General features: G+C 45.6%; 1 protein-coding gene across 3 annotated transcripts; it reads left to right on the top strand.

Moving 5' to 3' along the window:
- Positions 1-361: 361 nt before the first annotated feature.
- Positions 362-21,925, top strand: TRIM42 (tripartite motif containing 42). Of its 3 annotated transcripts, XR_009185417.1 has the most exons (6): positions 362-849; positions 3,577-4,274; positions 8,803-9,623; positions 12,458-12,682; positions 20,515-20,667; positions 21,538-21,925. XR_009185417.1 is itself a non-coding variant. In XM_004447990.2 (5 exons), the coding sequence occupies exons 1-5, from the start codon at positions 509-511 to the stop codon at positions 20,599-20,601; spliced, it is 2,172 nt and encodes a 723-aa protein (XP_004448047.1). In that variant the 5' UTR covers positions 362-508; the 3' UTR covers positions 20,602-20,779. The 3 variants fall into 3 exon arrangements, 2 of the variants coding, with proteins under 2 accessions (XP_004448047.1, XP_058151052.1); XM_004447990.2 differs by lacking the exon at positions 21,538-21,925 and having other exon boundaries at positions 20,515-20,779; XM_058295069.1 differs by lacking the exons at positions 20,515-20,667; positions 21,538-21,925 and adding an exon at positions 13,457-13,640.
- Positions 21,926-22,526: the final 601 nt, after the last annotated feature.

A 22,526-nucleotide genomic window follows, 5' to 3' on the forward strand; every position in this document is an offset into this window, starting at 1 on the left:
GTCTACATTCCCAAATACTCTTACCCAGGTCTTCCAGCCTGTGAAGACATACCTTGGAGTCAGCTTCTCCAAATTGCAGGTCCAGAAGCAGGGAGAAATAGCTTCTGAAATCCACTATATATCCAAAAGGTGACAAGTGACAGCCAACTCTCCAGGGTATCATTGCAGCACTTCCTGAAGCTGGTTCCGTGAAAGCATGAATTGTCCATCAGCCCCCCTGCTCCCAACCCCAGGTGCCGCCCTTTGGCCCCACCTATGCAGAGTGGTGAGAAAAGGTGGGGAGACAGGGATTGTGACATAAGCAAAGGCCCTCAGGCTGATATATGTAAATGCCAGCCCCTGAGCGCCCCAGTAGGGACACCACCTGTGAAGGCCCCACAACAGCCAACCTGTTGCAGCCACGGGCTGACAGCCTCATCAGGGGGGAAGGGACCCCTCCACCGGAGAAGGGACAGCAGGGTTCTGGCATCAGAAGCCCTAGGGGGCGGGCTGCCATCATGTAGGCGCCATGGAGACTGCTATGTGTGTCTGCTCACCCTGCTGTACATGGCAGAGGTGTTGCCCGCGGCTGTGCTCCTGTCTGTGCTGCAAGTTCCTCTTCACCTCGGAGCGGAACTGCACCTGTTTCCCCTGCCCCTACAAGGATGAGCGGAACTGCCAGTGCTGCCACTGCACCTGCTCCGAGAACCCCAACTGCCACTGGTGCTGCTGCTCCTGGGCCAACGACCCCAACTGCAAGTGCTGCTGCACGGCCAACAGCAACCTCCAGTGCCACTACTACGAGAGCCGCTGCTGCCGCAATGCCACCATCACCTTCCGCAAGGGCCGCCTCAAGAGCATCGGCACCTCGTAAGTGCCAGCACCCAGGTTGGCTAAGGGAAGCTGGGGGCCCTGGGCCGGCTCGGAGGCCCACGGGGCAGACCAGTGCAGTCCGTGGGCCCATTTCGCCATCTGCAAAAAAGGACGGTCACACTTTTGTAGCACTGAGTATACCCTAAACAGCTATGAACCACATACAGACCTGAGTTCCACTTCGGAGCTCTACCAGTTGTCTGAATGAGGGCTGTGGTCTTCGGACCCTTGACTTCCTCATCTGCACCCACTAGGAGCAGCTCGTCCCAGGTGTGAAAGAACTTGCAGGCACTGCAGGCATGACCCCATCTAACCCTTGCATTGTCCACATTGCACTGATGAAGAAATCAAGCCTTGGAGAGGTTAATTTGCCCAGATTCACAGAGCTCTTGAGATGCAGAATTTGAACCCAGGGTCTGTGGTCTTAACTTTAAAACGCTATACTGCAAAACAAAGTCTCCCCATACATGCCATGAACTGGAGGTGCTTTGTAATCTGGTATGCGATCTTAAAATGCAAGTTGCTCTAACGCTCCCTCCACGGGACTTATTATCTGCACCATTTCTCGGGCAAAATAACGACTTCCACAGGCCACTTTTGACCTCTGTGTAAGTACCACGGCCCCAGTGAACTCCTGCTAGCCTTCTGTTCCTTCCCATCCAGAAGTTCTAGCACTTGTGGTCTCAGTTACTCCTTGGGGGCATTAGCCCCCTATGCCAGGCATTACATATCCCTTCCTGCTCTGGCCAAACAAGTCTTTTATGGCACGTACGAGCAAAGTTTGGAGTAGTCAGGGCAGACTACTTTCCTAGAGGAGAAAAGATCAAAGCTGAGCCCTACAGGATAATAGAATTTGGAGAGACAGACAGAAGGAGTCTTTTGAGGCTAGAAAAGCAATTCTGTAAGCAAGGGTTTGGTGGATTTGGGGAAGAGTATAATGCGTGTTGCAATTAAGCACTCCGTAGAGGCTTAGTGGATGGTAGACTCTCCACCAATGCACCTCTCGTTGGGGTGTTCACACAAGTAGGGATCCTGGAGACAAGTTAGGGAATTCTGGGGTGTGGAGAGTATTGACCACGTTCCCCTCCCCTCACAACTGCTCTCTGCGCCATGTATCAGCCACAGAGAGGTGCTCGGGCCGTTTCAGCAGGGGAGGGTCAAGATTGACAGGAACCTTGAAGAAATGGCTGAGGCCAGAGGCTCCCAAACTTTGCTGTGCATCAAAATCATCCGGAGACAGGGACATACAGGAAAGGCAAGAAGGCAAAAGCAGAAGGAAACCGAGCCACAGAGTCAAGATAAAAACCCAAACCTTACTGATGTGATCAGAGGTGAAAAGATAGTCACAAATTGTTTCTGTTCACACCTCCGTTCCCACAGCTAAGCCATTTCTTTTCATACACTGCTTTTGCCCTGATCGGAGCTCTTAGAACAGATACTTGAATTTTACGAGTAAGCTTTTATTTCACTCATAGCACTTACAATATATATGAAATGAGCCCCAGACACTTGGCATAAAGACAAAGAATCTTAACCCGCACGCACAAGACTTAGAAACACACACTTTTCAAGGACTTGACCACTGTTCTCCTCTACTGTGGGCATTCGCTGGCTAGCAGCAGAGGCAAGTCATTATAACGGTCACGTGTATGTACCAGCATTTAAGCACTTACCGTGAATTTTAGACTTTGCAGAAATCTCATGAAGGGAGTACAAGTGTAAGCCTTGATTTCCAGATGAAGAAGCTGAGGCTGGAGGAGCGGTGCCTTCCATCACACTCTTGCCCCTCACCTACTGATCCGGTGGTCTGAGCACAGGTCTCCAGGGTTGGCACAGCTCCTGTCCTCCAGCTGCCCCCAGGAAAGGCCCCAGGAAAGGCCCTTTACTCCCCACTCCTATGGGTTCCAGTCTAGGTACAAGGATAATGCCAACAACCTTCTGGCAGAAACGACCAAGAGCACACCTGTAGTTGGACAAAATTGGATTTATTGACCCACTGAAATAAGTGAGAGCATACACCACAGGAAACAGTGAGGCGTCTCAGTAAAAGAGCATTAATAAGGTATTATAGGATTGGGGCTGGTGTTAGGAGAGGAAGTGGGGGGAAATCGCTTAATGAGTATCTTAATCTTATCTAGAAGGTGGAAGGAACAGAGTGAGCCTGCAGCTGCAACTGGTAAAGCAGCAGTGGTCACTCATACTAGCCATGATGGAGGAAGTCTGGGCTTGTGTGTGGTTGGAACAATGTTCTTGTTTTCTTTCTGCTCGATCCATCACAGCCACATGGTGGCCTTGTCTGAGGCCAGTGTGGGTGATATTTCTTATGTCCAACAGGAGACCCCCAGGTCTAGCTCAAAGCCCCAGGCCAGGCCCCGCAGTCAAGATCTGCTTTCCTCTTGTTCAGAAGTAACAACGAGCAGTTGTAGGGCACTTCCTGGGCTCCGGGGACTGCTCTGAAGGTATTAGCTTCATTTAAGCTTCTCTAGAAGCCATAGTTTTTAATTTTGTAATGAGGCAAGAGGCAGAGAGAGGATAGCTAACTTTTCTGAGGTCACCCAGCTAGTAGGTGCTGGGGGCAGCTTCAGAACCCGGGCACCCTGGCCGCCAGGTCCGGGCCCGCCGGCACCCTGGACTGCCTGGCAGTGCCCTCACGCCCTTTCAGAGCCTGAGAAGTGATCTCCTGAGCCTGCCTCCTGAATCCCCTGCGTTTGCTCCCACTTTCAGCTCCAAGACCGCCCTGCACATCGGCCGCAGCGATTCCCAGATCGACGAGGCCAAGCAGGCGCAGGGGAGGGGTCACCTGGTGGACCATCTCACCTGCCCCATGTGCAACCGGCTGCGCCTGCACTCGTTTATGCTGCCCTGCAGCCACTGCCTGTGCGAGAAGTGCCTGCGGCGCCTGCAGAAGCACGCCGAGGTCACCGAGAACTTCTTCATCCTCATCTGCCCCGTGTGCAGCCGCTCGCACTGCATGCCTTACAGCCACAAGATGCAGCTGCCCGAGAACTACCTGCGCGGGCGCCTGGCCAAGCGCTACATGCAGGAGCACGGCTACCTCAAGTGGCGCTTCGACCGCTCGTCGGGGCCCGTGCTCTGCCAGGTGTGCCGCAACCGGCGCGTCGCCTACAAGCGCTGCGTGACCTGCCGCCTCAACCTGTGCAACGAGTGCCTCAAGGCCTTCCACTCGGACGTGGCCATGCAGGACCACGTCTTCGTGGACACGAGCCCCGAGGACCAGGACGAGAAGATCTGCATCCACCACCCGTCCAGCCGCATCGTCGAGTACTGCCGCGCCGACCACGAGCTGCTCTGCGCCTTCTGCAAGACCGCCTTCCACAACGGCCACGACACCGTCGGCCTCATCGACGCCTGCTCCGAGAGGGCCGCCGCGCTCTTCAGCGCCATCGCCAAGTTCAAAGCAGGTGGCGCACCCCTCCTTCCCCCGCCGGCTTCAGACACGGGCGGGAAAAATGAGTGAGGGTCTTACCTCCACCTGGCGAAGCCCTGGAAGTCCCGGGAAACACTGAGCCACCCTGCAAATCCCCGGTGGGGTGGGCTACCCTTGGCAACTCCCCCCCCCCCCAGCCACTTAACCTCCCTGCACCTTATTTTTCTCATCTGTGCTATTTGGGGTAACAGCAATAACTCCCTCGTTGTATTTTTGTGAGGATCCGATGAGTTACTCTCTGCATATCATACAGAAGAGTATCTGGTACCTAATCAGCGCGCGCAGCTTCTGTAAGTACAATTATAACCTTCACATCCCGGGGTCTCATTTTCCCTATTGGAAAATGAGGGGTTTGAGTCCACAGGACCCTAAAGTGCTGTGAGCCTGCCCGAGAAATGTCGTCACGAAAGCTGGATTCCTTCAATAGTTGCCCAATTTGTAAGGGGAAAAATTAAGTCACGGTAGAGAATTATTTCAGTTTTAAGTTTTCCCCCAAGAATTTTCCCCAAAACTTACAAATAACAAAGTAATGGCAAACACGAAATAATAAAACTCAGAAACAGCCAATAATGTTCTATTTAACAGCTTGCCTCCTCATGGCTATTTTATATTGGCTGCATATAATATGTTTATAGTTTCTCTAAGGGAGACTGACCCAAGGTTCCAAGATGGAAGCAACAATATTTCATAAGGTTCTGAAAAAAAGTTCCATGATTTCCAGGCATTTTTCCACCTGCTTAGACATGAGAATCCCAAGAATCCTTTCAGGGCCCTCCCGCCTACCCCCATAAAAGCTCCCTTGTCTAGAGACCTCCTTTATAGCAGGCCTCAGCATATTAAATCTCATCATCTCAATAATCCTGAACCACAAGCATTAAAATCTCCTCCATGGGGTTCAGAGAAGTAATTAATGCCAGACAGCTGCTAAATGGTCAGACCAGTCTATCTGACTCCAATGCTCATGTCAATTCCACATAAATTTGATGGCCTACTCTGTGCTAAACAGTGGCCAGAATCTAAAGATAGATTGAAGGATGGAAAGGAACCCATGATCTATTTCCTCAAGGAGTGTGGCCTCTAGTTAAAGGACCAAAGTGAACCAAGTCAAGCATGTCCTTTTACTTTATCTGATTTTTCAGTCTTTGCCACTCACACAGTTCTGAACACGTATGAGAAGGGGCAGGTTTTCCCTGAGCTGCAGAGAAGGGTCCCCTTTGGGTGCAGAGCTATCTGTGTCAGAACAGGCTTTGCTAATTATCACATCACCCAGGACGCTCGCCAGCTTGAATAATTCAGGAATGCCTTCAATGCCTCGAGTGCCTCATACCCAGAAACACTGTGTCTCAATTGACATTTATTCCGTTTGGGAACCACCAGAGCCTCTGTATTAAGGAAACCCTCCAGGAGCCATGTTACCAGGCAACCGTGTCACTCCATTGCTTTCTCAAGGGCTGATTCTTCTCAGGTGGGCTTCACTGCATGCCCAGGCCTGGGCCTTGCTGGAGTCCCTGGGGGGCTCAGCATGGGGAAGGGGCCGCTGCCGACAGCCTTCTGTGGTCCTGCACATCTGCGGGGATACCTGGGTCTCCCCACAGAGAAGCCCACTGAGAGTCTAGGGCACCTAAAACTCAGCCGTGAAGTTCGATTCAGGGTAAAGGGGCGCCAGTACAAATTCCGGAGAGCCCTACAGGTGGAGTGGGGACAAGAGCCGCCACCATGCAATATTCAGTTAGATGTAGGTGAAGAACTCAGCATGTCCATCCTTGCTGGAGGAACTGGACAAGAATTTTAACCAAGGTTCAAACTTGCTCTTGAGAATTGGATTCACTTTCTGGAAAGGAGCCGTGAATCTTCTTAACCAGATCCCCAAGTACAGCAGTTGATCTGAGAACAAACTTTAAGAAACTCTGAACCCTGGAGCAAAGATCCAGTTTGGGCTGATTGTTTAAAGCTGTGGGGCCAATGCTGGTTGCACATTGAAATCAAACTACCGATGTCTGTGTCCCACTCCCCAGATTAAGGGGTTTGGTACAGTCTGAGCAACAGAGATTTTCTAAAAGCTTCCCATGCGATTCAGTGCGCAGTCAAGACGGAGAACCACTGGATTACAGGGAGCTCAGAAGTTTAGCTCCTTGCTCCTCAAAGCATGGTCCAAGGGCCAGCAGCGCTGGCATCAGCTAGAGCTTGTAGAAACACAGAATCTCAGCCCTACCCAGAACTCCTGTACAAAAATCTGCATTTTTAACAAGATCCTGAGGTGATTGCTTGGATTAAGTCTACACCTAGCTGCAAACTCCCTTACCTGGATTCCTGAGCCCCCAACTCCAAGCAACAGATTCAGAATCTCAGCAGATGAGGCCAAGAAATATTTTTTAAAGTTCCCCGAGGTGATTCAGGTGCTCGCAGGGGGCTGAAGGCCGTAAGTGGAGCAATTAACATAAGCTCTGGAGGTAGAAAGTGGAACTTGGGACAGGCCCTGGTTTTCCCTCTTTTCTCTGTGTAACCCTGGACAGCCACTTAACCCCTCTGAGCATCAGTTTCTGCATCCATAGATGGAAGCAATAGCTTATTCATAAGAAGGTACGTATAATATGTGATAATATAAGGGCTGGATCCATAATAAGTATTTAATAAATAGTAGCTAGTTTTGAGTGTGTTACCTCAAAGTGACCTTGATTTGACCTTGCTCTAAGACTAGCTCTTGCAGAGCTGTCATATTTGGAAGGTTTAGGATTCCAGGTGCTCTCACGTTTGATCTCTTCCTTTTCTCTTCCCCCTCATCTCAGAGATTTTTGTCCTACCTCTCAAGACTTGCTCTACATAACCTTAACTAATTTCTAGTAGAGCAAGGAATTTCCTATCCAAGTATCCTTGACAGCAGGTAACTACTGAATAGTCAAAGAAACGAATCCATAATGTGGAATTTCAGCTGCCATAAGTCACAGTAGGGTTTGCACTTGGGGGGTTGGTGGGGAGTACTTCCCAGAGCCACTGAACAACTGTCTGCTCAGCCCCATCTGCATCTCCTCCTTGTCTCTTCTGAGCTGGTGTGAGGAGGGGGCAGGCAGAAGGGTAGGGGTTGCAGACCACCAGGCCAGAAAGTGACATTGCTGACATTGACCCCGAAGATGACAGGAAAGAAGACAGAATGGGTCTCGCTCAGCAAGCACCTTTCCAGCACCTTCTACACACCCTAGAGCTCCTCATCTGATGGAGCTCTAGGGTTTCTCTAACTCAAATAACATCATTGCTACGATGACCGCCATCCACAGAGGAGCAGCCTACTCTGGACCCAGGAAGGTGCTCAGAGCCAAGTGCAAATGGTCACCCCCAACGCCTGAGTTAAATTTGGTGAAGATTATAGTCAATCAGTTCAGTGCAGAGTTGGCCTTCCACGGGGAGGACCCTGACGATAGCATATGCCACCAAAAGGTGGCCTCTCTTCAAACTGTTGCCTGACACCTACACCTTTTAAAGCCAACAGAGCTGTTCATTTCAGACAGAGACGTGCCTGGCTTCCATGTCCTACCATCCTCCACTCGGTGGTGTCACAGTCCTCTCAGATTTACAGCTGGATCCCTCGTGCCTAGAAGGGCACTTGGCATGTGATGAGCATCTAGTAAATATCTGTTGAGTGACTGAGTAAATGTAAAATCCACGTACCATGAGAGGGTACAGGATGAATTGGATCGTGTGGGTTGTGTTGATGATTTGTTTATTCATCTACTTGTTTATTACAATTCAGTGGATTTTTAGTCTTTTCACAGATAGGTCCAACTATCACTACAATTTTAGAACGTTGTCATCACCCCAAAAAGAAAACCTATAGCCTTGAGCTCCCCTTGAGGTTTAACAGCAGACCTTTCCTTGGAAGAAAATGGGGGAAAGACGAGAGAGAGAGCCCAGCTGAACCATGAGAGAGACACGAGTGCCCCTCCCCATGGAGAAAGCGCTTTTGAAAGAGCCGCCTCCCTGAAGGAAAACTGCTAATTTCCCACTGTTGTCTGGGACTGGCTTCTTAGTGAATGAGGCAAGGCGTGTTCAGAGGCAGTCCTCAGGAATTCTAGTTCTAATCCTGCCAACGTTTTACTTTCATAAAGGGAAAAGCAGGGCCAGGTCACTTCACGGCATCACTGCTTCTCTAGTCCAACTTGCACACTAACGAAGTCGGGTGAAAACCAGTATCAAGGGTGGCCTTGAACTTTCAGCCTCAGAGGCAAGGCCTCAGGGATTACTGTTATGGGGTAGAAATATGCCAGGGTGGGACGGCTAGTTACATCTGAGGGAAGAATTACGAGAATGAGGAAGGACAGGGTGTGCTGAGGGAAGCCCAATCCATTTCACAAATCTAATCTAGGGGTTCTCAGACCAGCCACAAGTTCTCAACTCCCACTCTACTCGCTTCCTTGGAGCTCAAGGTAACTTGTTGCAGTTTGCCACCAACCTTGACCTCTGGGGAGACGAAAATTTTAACTGAAGTCACTAACTTGGTTGTTTTGCAGTCCGATACGAAATCGACAACGACCTAATGGAGTTCAACATCTTAAAAAACAGCTTTAAAGCTGACAAGGAGGTAAAGCGGAAAGAGATCCGAAATGGATTTCTCAAGCTGCGCAGCATTCTTCAGGAGAAAGAGAAAATCATCATGGAGCAGATAGAGAACCTGGAGGTGTCCAGGCAGAAAGAGATTGAAAAATATGTGTATGTCACAACCCTGAAAGTGAACGAGATGGACGGCCTGATCGCCTACTCGAAGGAAGCCCTGAAGGAGACGGGCCAAGTGGCATTCCTGCAGTCTGCCAAGATGCTGGTGGACCAGATTGAGGACGGCATCCAGAGCACCTTCAGGCCAGACCCTCAGCTCCGCCTGCACTCGGTGCACTGCATGCCCTTGGATTTTGTGGAGCTCTCCGCTGCTATGCATGAGCTCTTCCCCACAGGGCCCAAAAAGGAGTGCTCCTCCGGGGACTCGCTGCCCTCCGCCTACCCCATACACTCGGAAATGATGATCGCCAGGAAGGTCACTTTCAGCACCCACAGCCTCACCAACCAGCAGATATACCAGCGCAGCTCCTCCTTGCTGTCCTTCAACACCTCCGGTGAGAAGACCAAGGTGGGTCTGGAGGCCTACGGGCGAGCCCAGTCTGCCACACCTTGCAAGCCCACAGATGGCCTCTACACCTACTGGAGCACAACCGCAGAAGGCCAGCCTGCGCAGAACAGCAGCAGCTTCCACCATTGGTACTCATTCAATGATTGCTCTGTGAAGACCCCAGGTCCTCTTGTCATCTACCAGACTCTGGTGTATCCAAGAGCTGCCAAGGTAAGAAAGGATCTGGGCCCCGTGGGGAAGGTGGGAGAAGGTGGAGGGGAGGAATGGCAGTGGGTATTCCAGAAAGGTTGCCTTTACCTTTTTAGCCTCTAGGATCCAGTCACTCACATCTGCTCCTCTGGACTCCTTGTTGTCAATACGTCCAAAATGAATATGTTCCCGGAATCGTTAGTATTCCAAGATTGACTTGAGCAAGTCAACTTATTTAACCCATCATCAGAAATACATACCTCTGAAAGTTGCAACCCCAAATGAAAGGCAGAAAATGGGTTCTCTTTTAATAGAGAAGCCAACCTGGGACACCAAAGTAATTTGAAGGAATTACATGGGGATCGTAATATTTCCCAAAGGAAAATTTGTAAGAGGAGAGAGCACTAAATTGGGATTAGAAGTGCAAGCTCCAGTATCTATCAGTTGTAATTCCTCTAAATTCCTACCTTTCTAAAGAAAATATTCAGATTCTCCATGATATGAAATGATTGAAAGATTATTCCTCAAAGGCAGTCCAACTTTTATCTCCTGCGAATCATTTGGGGTGGGGTGGGAGGTTCTGTCCATCACACTGGCCTCAGGAGACATGGCTCCCCTTTACCCCCATGACCTAATGTGGACATGTCTTTCCAAATGCAGCTGAACCTAAATTCAAGTGTTTACAGAATACTCTATTAAAATGTAGGGAGGAAAAAATATTAACATTCAGCTAGGTATTCCATTAGAGCTTATCTTGCTTCACCTTGATGTTTCCTACAGGGACATCTAGACCAGCCCAGAGCCTCTCTCCATGTGGCAGAGCACATCTTTGGCCCCATAATCTGAGAATACTGCCAAAGAATTTTAGCATCCTGAAGTATAAACTAGTGGTTCTCAAACATTAATGTATACCTGGGAATCTTAAAATGCAGATTCTGTTTCAGTAGGTCTCAGTGGAGCCAGGGAATCTGCGTTTCTAACAAGTTCCCAGGTCTTGCCAATGCTACTGGCCCACAGACAAAGCTGGTCCCTTGTGCTGTCAGAACACAACTCAGTATTTCTGCCCTTCACATAAGAGATGCCCACACTGCACAGCTGAACCAACATTTCCAAACCATGCTAGATCACAAGGCCTACAGTGTATGTGGCATTGGCTCAGGGATGGCACTAGGACACATCTCCAGGTCAACTCTGACCCTTCGGGAGGTTGGCAGGGTCTTGCTCTGGAGGGAAAGGACCATTCATGTCTGCCCTATACATGGGCTTGGGGTATAGCCACCCCATACCACCTAGTAGTCAACCCTGGATGAGCTCAAGCAAGAAGCCAACACAGAAAACGCTAGTCCGGTACTGTGTGTGCCTCTCAACCATTAAGAAAGGATACCTAGAATATTACTAGACACTGGGATTAAATGTGAAAATCTCATCGATTCCTATTTTAAGGTCACGGAATTCATGCAGGAATCATAATGCTCAGTAAAGCAAAAGAAGACGCCAATGTTGACATCTCTCTCAAATTATAGTTGACAGTCATCTTTAGGATTTTGGCTTAGGAAAATGATATGCTTAAAATTACTTTTATAACTTGTCAATATGTCTTAAAAATCCTTAAGCAATTTTTTAAAAACTTCTTAATTTTATTTCTAGAAACCTTTCCCAAAGGAACGATTAAAAATTCAGGTAAAGACTCATGCCCCAAAATGTTTATTACAGCATTATTTATTTGAGTAGAAAATTAGAAATAACCTAAAGTGTTCAACTATAGAAGGATCAAATCATTTGTGGGGAACTTATTAAAGATGGTGCTTTACTGAATTTTTAATGATATAGGAAGATAGAATAACTGAAAGAAAGCAGGAATAAATGTAATATAATCCAAATTAGGTGCATTTGTGTGTGTGTGTGAGTATATACATATTAGACATATATATTCCAAAATTAGAAAGAAACAGCAATGAATTATTAACTAAATTGTGGGCTTATGAGTAATGTTTATTTTCTTCCTTATACTTTTCCAATTTTTTCTCAAGTATTTTACATTGAGGATGTTTTGTTTTGGTACTCAAAAAAAGTTGATTTTTATAAGTCATAAAATTTAAAATTTATAAATATATAAAAATAATTATACATTAATATAATTGCATAACTTCTTAAATTTTATTAAAGATAAAATAAACATTAATTTTTTAATAAAAGCATGAGATATTTGTTAAATGCAATTATTATAAAAAATAAAATATTAATCTTTTAATTATATTTTTAATGTATCTTCACAGGAGCCGATATTTTATGCTTTGAGTGGGAACATGGCCTAATTCATGTGTTCCTAATGCTCTCTCATTACTTTGATACCTCATTTCACCTCTGTGGAACTCCATTTCCTTGTGTATAAAATAGAGGGTTGGAATAGATGAACTTTTCAGCTTCTGGTATTGCGTGGTTCCATCGGAAGTTCCATTCTGAGCCTCATCTGTGAGATGGGATAATAATATCTATCCTCCAAGGATTTATAAGGACTGACCGAGTTAGGGATCGCAGTGCCTGACACAGAATCCAGTGCATACCAGGTGTTTGATAAATGGTAGCTCCATTGGTCAGTGGCGTCAGAAGGAGGATGGCCACCTCCATGCCGACTGCCAGTAACAGAACACAGAGGGACGTGGCAACATCATGTCAGGCTCACCACGCGGCCTTCCAAGATTGTTGCATGAGCCTAGTTCAAAGTAATCAGCAGCTCAAGGGAATGGAGTCAGCTTAAATTCACCCCCATAAATAGTCAAGAGTGCACATCTTTAGGGGAAAGAAAGCTGACGGGCATGTGCTAGTACTGTACCAACATGTTATTTCTTCCATAGGTTTACTGGACATGCCCAACAGAAGACGTGGACTCTTTTGAGATGGAATTCTATGAAGTCATCACTTCCCCTCCTAACAACGTGCGGACAGAGCTTTGCGGGCAAATTCGGGACATAATGCAACAGAATCTTGAGCTGCACAACCTGACCCCTAACACCGAATATCTATTCAAAGTTAGAGCGATCAATGAGAACGGTCCTGGGCAGTGGAGTGACATCTGCAAGGTACTGAGCACACTATTTCTCAGACAGGTTTTCTTTATATACTCTGGATGCAGCTCTTATAGGATGATGATAAGGCCATGGAACCCACCACATGACTGTCCTCTAGTTCCAAAGGTCACATGAGATCTTGCCTATAAAGCGATTAGCTCAGTGTCTGGCCTCTAACAGACCAAGACGTGAGGGAGGCTGGGAGCAGGATTATGCTGCTGCTCCGTAAACCAGCAATGAGCCTTGGGTCAGGGGAGCCTCTCAGTTCCATCCAGGGGTCAGTGCCTGCTTTTGGAGCCCAGCACCCACCTCACCCCACACAAGAGCCGATGAGTGGGGTGGGAAAGGCCACCTGGCTGCTTTGACCACCCACAGCCAGTGACCCTGTCGGTTGTCCCAGAGCCCTTCTGTCCTCAAAGAATTCTCGTCAGAAGACGGCTCCCCAGGACTGCCGCCACCCTTCACAGCACGAGCTGTTCACAACGGGCTTTTCCTTCTATCTAGTTCCATCTGCTTTCTCAGGATTTTGGAAGTCCTCAAATACGTCTTGCCCAGGAAGCCCTCTCATTTTCCAAAGCCGTCTCTAATTTTTTTCCCCCAAATACATCTTCTGTTATTTTTAGAAGGTAGGGCCAGGGGCCAGTATGAAGAGAGGGAAATGTGTTGCCAGTCTGCCGTCTCAGTCCCACTTAGACCTTTCCTAGGTCGATATCTTGTCGTCCCTCTTAAACTATGAACTCTTTGAGAACAAAATCCACATCTAATTCATCTTTGTTTCTCTTGCAGTGCTTACCACAGCACTTTGCGTATAGCAGATTCTTAACGGTTACTGAATGAACAGATGAGTGAAAATGTGGCCACACAAATGAAGATGTGAGCGAAATGTCGAAATTAGAGAGTAAAGAAATAAATTAATAAATGAAATTAATAATTACAAAGTACAATAAGATGTCTGCCAGCTCTTAAGCGTTTTAATACAATCAGTCAAGAAATAACATTGTCCCTGAAATTGTGTTCATGCGATTAATTTACACTCTCTGTAAGGAAAGAACTCATTCCAGTCCCTTTGCTTTTTAACACAATTTCCAAATGAGCAGAACCCTAATTAATGAGGTTTTCTGGAAGCTTCATTTTTTTCTGACACAGAGAGCTGCAATATAGATTTTTCTTTCAGAAGTAATTCTTCCTCCCCTCTTTGTGATTATATTAGCATTCCAGGGGAAACACTGGTTTCCTTAACATTTGTCATGATTTGCATAAGTAAAGGCTTCAAAAGCAAATGAAAATAAGATGGTGTGTTTGAATGACATTTATAAAGCTTCATAAAAGTAATAACATCAGCTTGTTCCTATAAAATCAAAATATTTTTCCTTTGGCATCAGTTCTGTGCAGGTATCCCTGAAAGGTTTTGTTTAAAATGCTGCAGTGAGGCAGGAGAATCATTTCTTATCCAAAATGCAGTATTCCATTGTTCATACTTTTGTAAAGAAAGTGAAATAACACCTTTTCATTTGATTTTCATAGGCTGAGGCTTGTTGATTTTTTTTAAGAAATTTTATTTGGAGTGTAAGACGTCAAGCATGAAATAAAGTTTAATGCTTTCTGAAGATCCCATTTATTGAAGGCTGACTCTGTGTCTGACACTGTGGATTCATTCTCACTTTCCCAGCCACTTGGAAAGGCAGGAAGTAATTGTCTTTCACAGTTGAGGAAACTGAGGGTCCGAGAGGGAAAGAGTTTGGCTTCATGTAACACAGAAGAGCAGCTGAATGGAAGCCTGCACCTGGGTCTAAAGCTGCAGCTAGCTCTTTGTCCCCCTGTACCACCATCAGACACAACAACCTTGGGGCAGGGTGGCTCAGCCCTGGGGATAAGTTAGTGCCTCAATCTCAGAGCGTGATGTCAAAACCAACAGGAATGAGAGCTGAATTTTAGATTTGTGAGAGGAAAGACTGTGCACTGGAAAGAGTGTTGGCTCTGGGCACCAGTCCCATCTCCACTAGGCTGTAAGCAGTGTGAGTGAGGTGCCATATTGGTCGGTCTTACTCACTCCTCTTTGCCCAGTGTCCCAGCTGAGAACCTCTGCCAAAGAAGGGGTCCAATTTTTTAAGACATGATATATGTTTTTAGGAAAGTCATGTAATCCTTTGGCCTCAGTTTCTCCTGCTGCTCTTCCTGTAATCCTCAACATACCAGCTGACCACCAGTCCACTTAATTTGACTATCTCCCACTAACTAGAGAATTGCCATTTCCAGGAAATCTTCCTGGCAAAAATCTATCTTTCCATCCATGTATTTGTATCCTGTAGCTGCTGAAACAAATTACCACATACTTTGTGTCTTCAACAATGCAAAATGTATGATCTTATAATTCTGGAGACCAGAAGTCCAAAATGGATCTCACTGGGCTAAAGTCAAGGTGTTGGCAGGGCTGCATTCCCTGCAGAGGCTCTAGAGAAGAATCTGTTTCCTTGCCTTTCCCAACTTCTACCAGCTGCCTCTATTCCTTACATTATGATCCCTTCCTCCATCTCCAAGGCTAGAAATGTTAGTCCAGGTCCTTCTTAGGCTACCATCTCTCTAATTCTCTTCTGCCTTCCTCTTCCACTTTTAAGAACCCTGGCGATTACATTGCACCCACCCAATGATCCAGGATAATCTCTCCCTATCGTAAGGTCAGCTGTTAGCAACCTCATTTCCATCTGCAACCTTAATTGCCCTTTGCCATGGAACATAACATAGTCACGGGCTCCTGAGATTAGGTCGTGCACATCTTTGGAGGATCGTTATTCCACCTATCACAAGGTATAAACTGAATGTCCAGGTTACATCAAAATGGTACTTTGGAGCAGGTGTAGCTAGTGGTTGAGCACCTGCTTTGCACATACAAGGTGCCAGGTTCAAGCCCTCATACCTCTTTTTTTTTTTTAAATGGGACTTTTCTGGGTCTTTCCCCATGGCTTTTGAAACATGCAATGACCCCCATCCACACCCCTCCCCTCTAATTCCTCCACAGTCTGTCCTGGGAGTCCTTATCAGGGGTCCTACTTGTGCTCACAGAGTAGTCCCACCATCTGCTGTCTCTGCAGCAATCTTGCCTTTCTGGCCAGAAACTCCAGCCACAGAGCAGGGCTGCCTTGCGTTCCTGGTGACGTAATGTTGGGTTCATGAAATCACCCTTTGGGTTTTTCCTCTCTCCCCATGCTGAGACATGCATCATCAGGGATCAGGGTTAGAGGACAAGCTGTGTATCCAACACTACTCTATACTGAGAATAAGTACCCTCAGACCCACCCCACACCCTCCCATGCACAGGGGCTCCATGCCTTCAAATGAAATAAAAATGGTTTGCATTCTCTATCTCCTTAAGATTCATTCTTTTCAAAAGAGCTCCTTGACCCTTCATGCAAAGAAATCCCTATGGTCCTTCCCTACTTGCCCTCCAGACACATTTAAACTCTGAAGTGAGAGTAATTTAGGCTCAAGTTGGACCTATTTTTTAACAGCAGATACAGAAGGTTGTGTTTATCATATGCCACAGACCATGAGTCCATTATCAACATGGTTCTATGCTAGACCCTTTCTTATTCATTCCCTTTTGCAACCATTCCTCCTTAAACAACCATTTGAATATGATCTTTTATTGTTTTTATGTATTTTTAAGCGATGTGTATTGCTGCTTGGTATGTGTGAGTTACTAACTTACACAAATAGCTTTGTGTTACCTATGTTGTTTCTTACCTCTTTTCCCTAAACACAACATTCTATGATCCATCCACGTCATTAGGCACGTTTGGCCCCTGACCCCTAATGCTGCCTCATCCTTCAGATGTGCATTTGTTCACTGCATTTTACCTGTCTACTCAGCCAGGATGGACACCCAGGTGACTCCAGTATGCAGCAGTGAGCGGCCTCATGCATGGCATCATGAGATTGTGGGTGGAACGGGAGAGTGAGAATTTTCCTGGGATGTATAGGAGGGAGTGAAGTCACTGAGTCATAAAGTATGTGCATAATTTATTTGACCACATATGTATATCCTCCCATCAGAAATAGATGAGAGGTCCTATATTCCAATCCCCATAATCCAGCTATTTTGCTGGCCCAATAGGTATAAAGTGACATCTCCTTAGTTTTTTTTTTTCCCCAATACACAAATTATCTCTTTATTCATGTATTGCTTTGGGTCCATCTTTCCTGGGTAAGGCGATAACATCCCTCTCTCCCCAGGTTTGTCTCAATCAAATGGTATGGAGGTTTTCCTAAGTTGCTTGAAAAGTGGGAACATTTAAAAAAAAAAAAAAAACCGCTTTCCAGTGATTTTCATTTTAGTTCAAATCTCTGTTTCAAAATTCTAAACAATAAGTCTCTAAATGTGCACAAAGGGAAGCTTTCTTCAGGAATCTGAAGACATTAAAAGGGGAAATACTCATATTCTTTCCATAAGGTTGAGTGGAAATGTAACTTGATCCATAAAAAGATTAAAACCCAGGATTAATGATAGAGTGATAGATGTCATGTAAAATCCCTAGTGGGAAAACAGTATGTATTCTATTTTACCTTTATTTTATATCAGGAATTAGATAAATTATGTTAAGACAATCATTATCACCATCAGTATGATTTGCCTGCCTATGGTTAGGACAGGAAAAAGATGACTGGAACAGTAATTTTATTTTTATGTGCTTGTTAGTTTTGAAGATTTCCTCTTCTCTAAACAGCCCACTCATCTCCTTTTACCATTTTTCTATTGTATTTGTTATCTTTTTCTAGATGATCATCAGGAATTCTTTATATATTCAAAACAATGGTTTTTGACACTGCTAATATCATCTCCCATTCTGACATTTGTCTATTAACTTTGTTCAAATTATATATAGTTCACGAAATAGTAGAAATCTTCAATTTTGCTGCGATCAAACTCATCAACTAAATTTTTCCTTATAGTTTAACCTTTTGGAGTTTTGTTTGAAAAGTCCCTCCCTAGACTTAAATCACAAATTTTACCTTTCAAATTTAGGTGTTTAATCCATCTAAATTCACTTTTGTATGTAGCACTGGTAGGGATATTGTTTTTTGCCATCTAGTGAGCGAGCCACTTTTCCCAATACATCTATCTAGCAATGTCATTTCTCCACTTCCTCAAGGTTGCCACTTTTGTCTTATATTAAATTCCCATATATTTGGGAGTCTTCCTCTGAACTCTCCATTTATAGTGCCTTAGTCTAGTTGTCTGTTCTTATGCCAATACCGCACTGGTTTTATCGTTGTTGTTTTTTTTTAATTCCTGTCTTGATAAAGTGCTAAGTCAAATCTGCCCCTTACCCTTCTTTCTATTTTAAGGTTTATTTAACTAATCACAAAAATTCATTCCTTCATTTAATTTTAATGTAAGTAGATTGAATTCCTTTTTTTAAAAATTCCGGCTAGGATTTGATTAGGAAGCACTGAGTCTCTAAATTGATTTGGAGAGAATTGCTATTTTTGTAATATGTCTGACCATTTACTCAAATTATCCTGTAGGCTTTTAATTTTTTCTTATAAAATACTATGCAATCCAGGACAAGCTGGGTAGTTTAAAGATTTTTTTTGATACATGAATATTATTTTATATTTGATTGTCTTTACTAATGTGTTTCTGATTTAGAATAAAAATTATGGGTGTTTGTAGGTTAATCTTGATTCCAACAATTTTGATAAACTCTTTTATTACTATTATTCTGAGAATCTACTGATTCTGCTTCTTTTTCCAGGCATATGATCCTATCATCTATAAAGATTGATGATTTTATCTCTTTCTTTGGAACCTCTATTCCTTTTCCCTTGCTATAGCTTTGGCAAGGACCTCAAGTACCAAAAAAAAAAAAAAAAAAAGGTAGCAATGATAGTAGATATCCTTATCTTATTCCTGTTATTAAATTTTCTCCATTGAGCTATGATTTTTTATTTAGTTATGTGGTGTATAATCTTCATTAAGTTAAGGAAATTTCCTTCTATTTTTGATTTGCTAAGAGCTTGTACATAAATAGGTTAACCTTATGAATTTTTTGTGGTATTTGAGATAACCTTATGATTTTTCTCTTTTAAGTCATTATTACTGAAATGAATTACATTGATTGATGTTCTAATGCGATACCCTATATACATTCATGGAATAAACACTATGTGAACATTGTGTATTATTTTTTAGTATACTTGGTTTCAGACAGTTCATATTTTATTTTAGATTATTGAATCTATAGTCATAAGCAAATTGGACCTATAGTTTCTTGCTTATATTGTTTTGTTTTTGTCTGGTTCTGGGATCAATATTACACCAGCTTCATGAAATAAGCTGGAAAGCATTTACTCCTTTTTTATTTTTTAGATCTCTTTCTGAAATGTTTGGTAGAATTCATCTGGAAAACTGGGGCATCGGAGCCTGGGGCATTTTTGTGGGGGAAAGGACACCAGCTACCTCAATTCCTTTAATATTTCAAGTTCCAGTTCTCTGTTTTCTCTTCTCTCTTTCACCTGGACCCTCTTGCTCATAGACATCTCTCAGTCCTCCCAGCCCATTCACACATCACACATGGTCTTTGCCTTCGGGATCCCAACTATGCCTTAAGGCACAGCTCAAATCCTGTTTTTGTCATGAGTCAATTCCTGACCCCTGGCAGCACTGCTATCCTTCCTCTTTGCCCTCTAATAGCTCTGTGCTTATATCCTATACTGTCTCAATTACGTTATCATGCTCTATATTATCTCCAATTTTACGGGCAATAGGTAATCCGTTGTCATAACATGACTGTACCTTGCAGGCAGTCCTGTTTTCTCTGAAACTGAAAATAAATTTTGTAAAACTAGAGAGCATAATGCTAATAAGCATCTAATTTTTTTCTCCTTCCTTTTGGAATTCACAGATAGTTAAAAGCTTTGTGTTTAGAGACTTTTTTGTGTTTTGGGTAAATGTTCCACTTCACCATCCAAACCCCGCATGCCATCTGCCACTTGAGCCCTCATCACCTAGGCAGAGCCCATCGATCCAGGGCTCTGTCCATTCCTGTCTCTCATGCCTGGGTCTCAACCTTGCTCCCTAAATGCCTCTTCAGTAAATGTGTATTGGGAAGGAATGGGAAGGCTGCCAGACCAGAGCAATGGAGAAAACTGCCACCTTCAGGGTAGAGCATGGAGACCCAGCCGTGTCGGTGAGACTTCCAGGAGAATCCAGCTAACACCTCCATGCCCTATAATCCTCTTTTCCAGGTAGCACTGACCATTCACTGGACTCAAAGATAACAGAAAGTGTTTCTGCTTGCATAAAAGACAAACAACTGGTAGATTTATGTATTATGGTTCTATTCACCTTTCCTCCACTTTTCCAAGAAATTTCCCTTTCCATAACCTGTGTTGGGTCTAGAGATGAAAGACTATCATTTCCCCTACACTCCAAACAAGATGCTCACTGTCTAATAAGAAAGGCAAACACATTCGCTGAAACATACAACTGATAAGAGCTGTAAGAGATAAGTACCAGGTACTGGGGTCGGCTATGGGGGACAACTCTATGGTGAAGGCCATCTGGGGTCACAGCCCCATCGCCGTCATCAGCACTCAGTCACATGAGCTGCCTTGGAGGAAGTGGGACCTGAGCCATATTGGCTTTGGGACGTGGGAAAGCTACCTAATCCTTCTGAGCCTCAGTTTCTTCGGCTGTACAATGGGTCCAGTGGGGCCTGCCTCATGAGGCTGCCGTGAGGAGTCAATGATATGATGTCTGTAGAGCTGACACAGAGCAGAGCCGGCTCTCGAGGGCTGCCATTTCTCCTGCGGCTGGGGCCACGGCTCTTTGCTTCTTCTTGCAGGTGGTGACACCGGACGGGCGTGGGAAGAACCGAGCTAAGTGGGGCCTGCTGAAGAACATCCAGTCTGCCCTCCAGAAGCGCTTCTGAGACCCCGCAGGGCAGACAGCAACCTCTCAGAGAAGCAATGCAAAATAGGCATATATATACACATAGGTATACGTATTTTTCTCATCACATTCTTCAAGGAGGTTATAGACCAATGTGCCCAGACCCCTGAGCTATTCCAACAGGAGTCTTCTAAGCGCTAATAAAAGAAGTGCCTGGCTTCACGGCTTCCTGTTTCCTCATCACAATGAAACTCAGATACGAAACAGCGAGTCCGTGTCCCCATCAGTTGAGGCCTCCCTCGAGGCTCAGCGTTGAGTGGTGTGTGGTGGGGTATCCACCAGGCCTCCGGGTGGTGAAAAGAGCACTCTGTTTGTAGTTAGGACCCCTGGGTGCCTTCTGATCCTGGTCCAACTAGCTTTGGGTGTTTGAGCCAGTCACGACAGGGAGCTCACTATCTTACAATGAAGTCTTATCCCTGCCCAGCAGCTGGCGTTCTCAGAGCACTCTTCCTAATTACTGAGCTGAACTTGCCTTCCCACAACGCCCGCCTGAGCCTGCTTCTGAGTCATGAACAATGGGAGAACGCTCTCCTCTCCTCACTCCTCCTGGGCCCCAGAGGGAAGGAGGAAGGATGGAAAGCCTGCTCCGAGGCGCCTCCTTGAAGCAAGGCGTGAAAGGATGGCAAAGTCACGGGTCTGCTCCAGCCTCCCTGAGCGCTGGGCTCCTTGCCTTTGGGGTTGCATCTGCCCGGAATGGCCCTCTCCTGAACGCCGCCCCCAATTCTGCTGAGCCAGCAAATGCTTGTCTTCAAGACAGCTCAGCCACTCACTTCAGAAAGCCTTTGCTGATCCCAGGGATTGACAGCCATCTCCTCCTCGGGGTTCCCAGTAAACAGGGTCCTCCTCTCCAACCCCTACCCCCCAAAGAGATGCCATTCCAACCCCACGATATTTAAGAGCTCTCAAATTTTCCCAGCCTTTAGGACATCCTCTCCTCCATCGTCACCTCCGCAGCACCTGGCACGATGAGGCGCACACCTCACGTCCACAGGAGAGAGGGAAGAACTCCTGCTGGAAGACGGGCAGACCCAATGACCCTCCTCTGACCATCCGCAGATACCAGCCTGTGCGATGAGGGTCTGCACGAGGGAGTGGGCATGGGCAAGGGAAGGAAAGGGCCATGCCTGGTTTCCGCCTATTCTAATCTCGTCCTTCTCATCAGCTGTCCCCCTGGCGGGTGTGACCATCCAGCCTCACCAGAAAGACCCCTGCTTTGCAACTCGTTACTTTGCCCAGTAGCTTAGTGTCAGAGCCAAAAAAGGCCCATTCCCCATGAGAGGTCTCCAGCAAGGATCTTCTGATAATGCAAGACTATGAAACTGAGTGGGTTCCTGCCCTCCTGCAACAACATTGCAAGAAGGGACACCCCAGGGAGTTTCGTTATGATCCTATTACGATGATGATGGCTTGGATTCACCATCATATTTGGTATTACCATATAATCATTTCTGTAAAAGGTTTGAGAATCATCATTAGCACAGAGAGACAATTAAATGACATGCCAGCAGGGGTGTACTATACTGATAAACGAAAATGAAATTAAACTAAAAATATAGAACTGTAAGAATATAGCATTACAATGATCATACTTTCTAATGGCACAAACAAGGATGGCCAGAATTAAATAAGCCACTGCACACTAATATTGCCCTTCTAAAAAATATGGAAGCATGCATTTAATGACCAAGTCAGCTGGATTCTCTGAGAAGCTCCCTTAACTAGCAGCTGAGCCATTTCTACCAAATGTAAGACGGGCATTCTAAATGGCTCAGTGGAACCTCCTGCACATCGTTTGGTCATGGAGGTTCTGATACATAGGGAGGCCCCTCCCAGAACTCTTCTGGAGATGTAGAAAGCACACTGGGATACAGAGGGTCTGCTTTAATACCAGGTCTACCCCGACCT

This window comes from Dasypus novemcinctus, chromosome 4 (assembly GCF_030445035.2).
Source record: "Dasypus novemcinctus isolate mDasNov1 chromosome 4, mDasNov1.1.hap2, whole genome shotgun sequence".
NCBI classification, from domain to species: domain Eukaryota; kingdom Metazoa; phylum Chordata; class Mammalia; order Cingulata; family Dasypodidae; genus Dasypus; species Dasypus novemcinctus.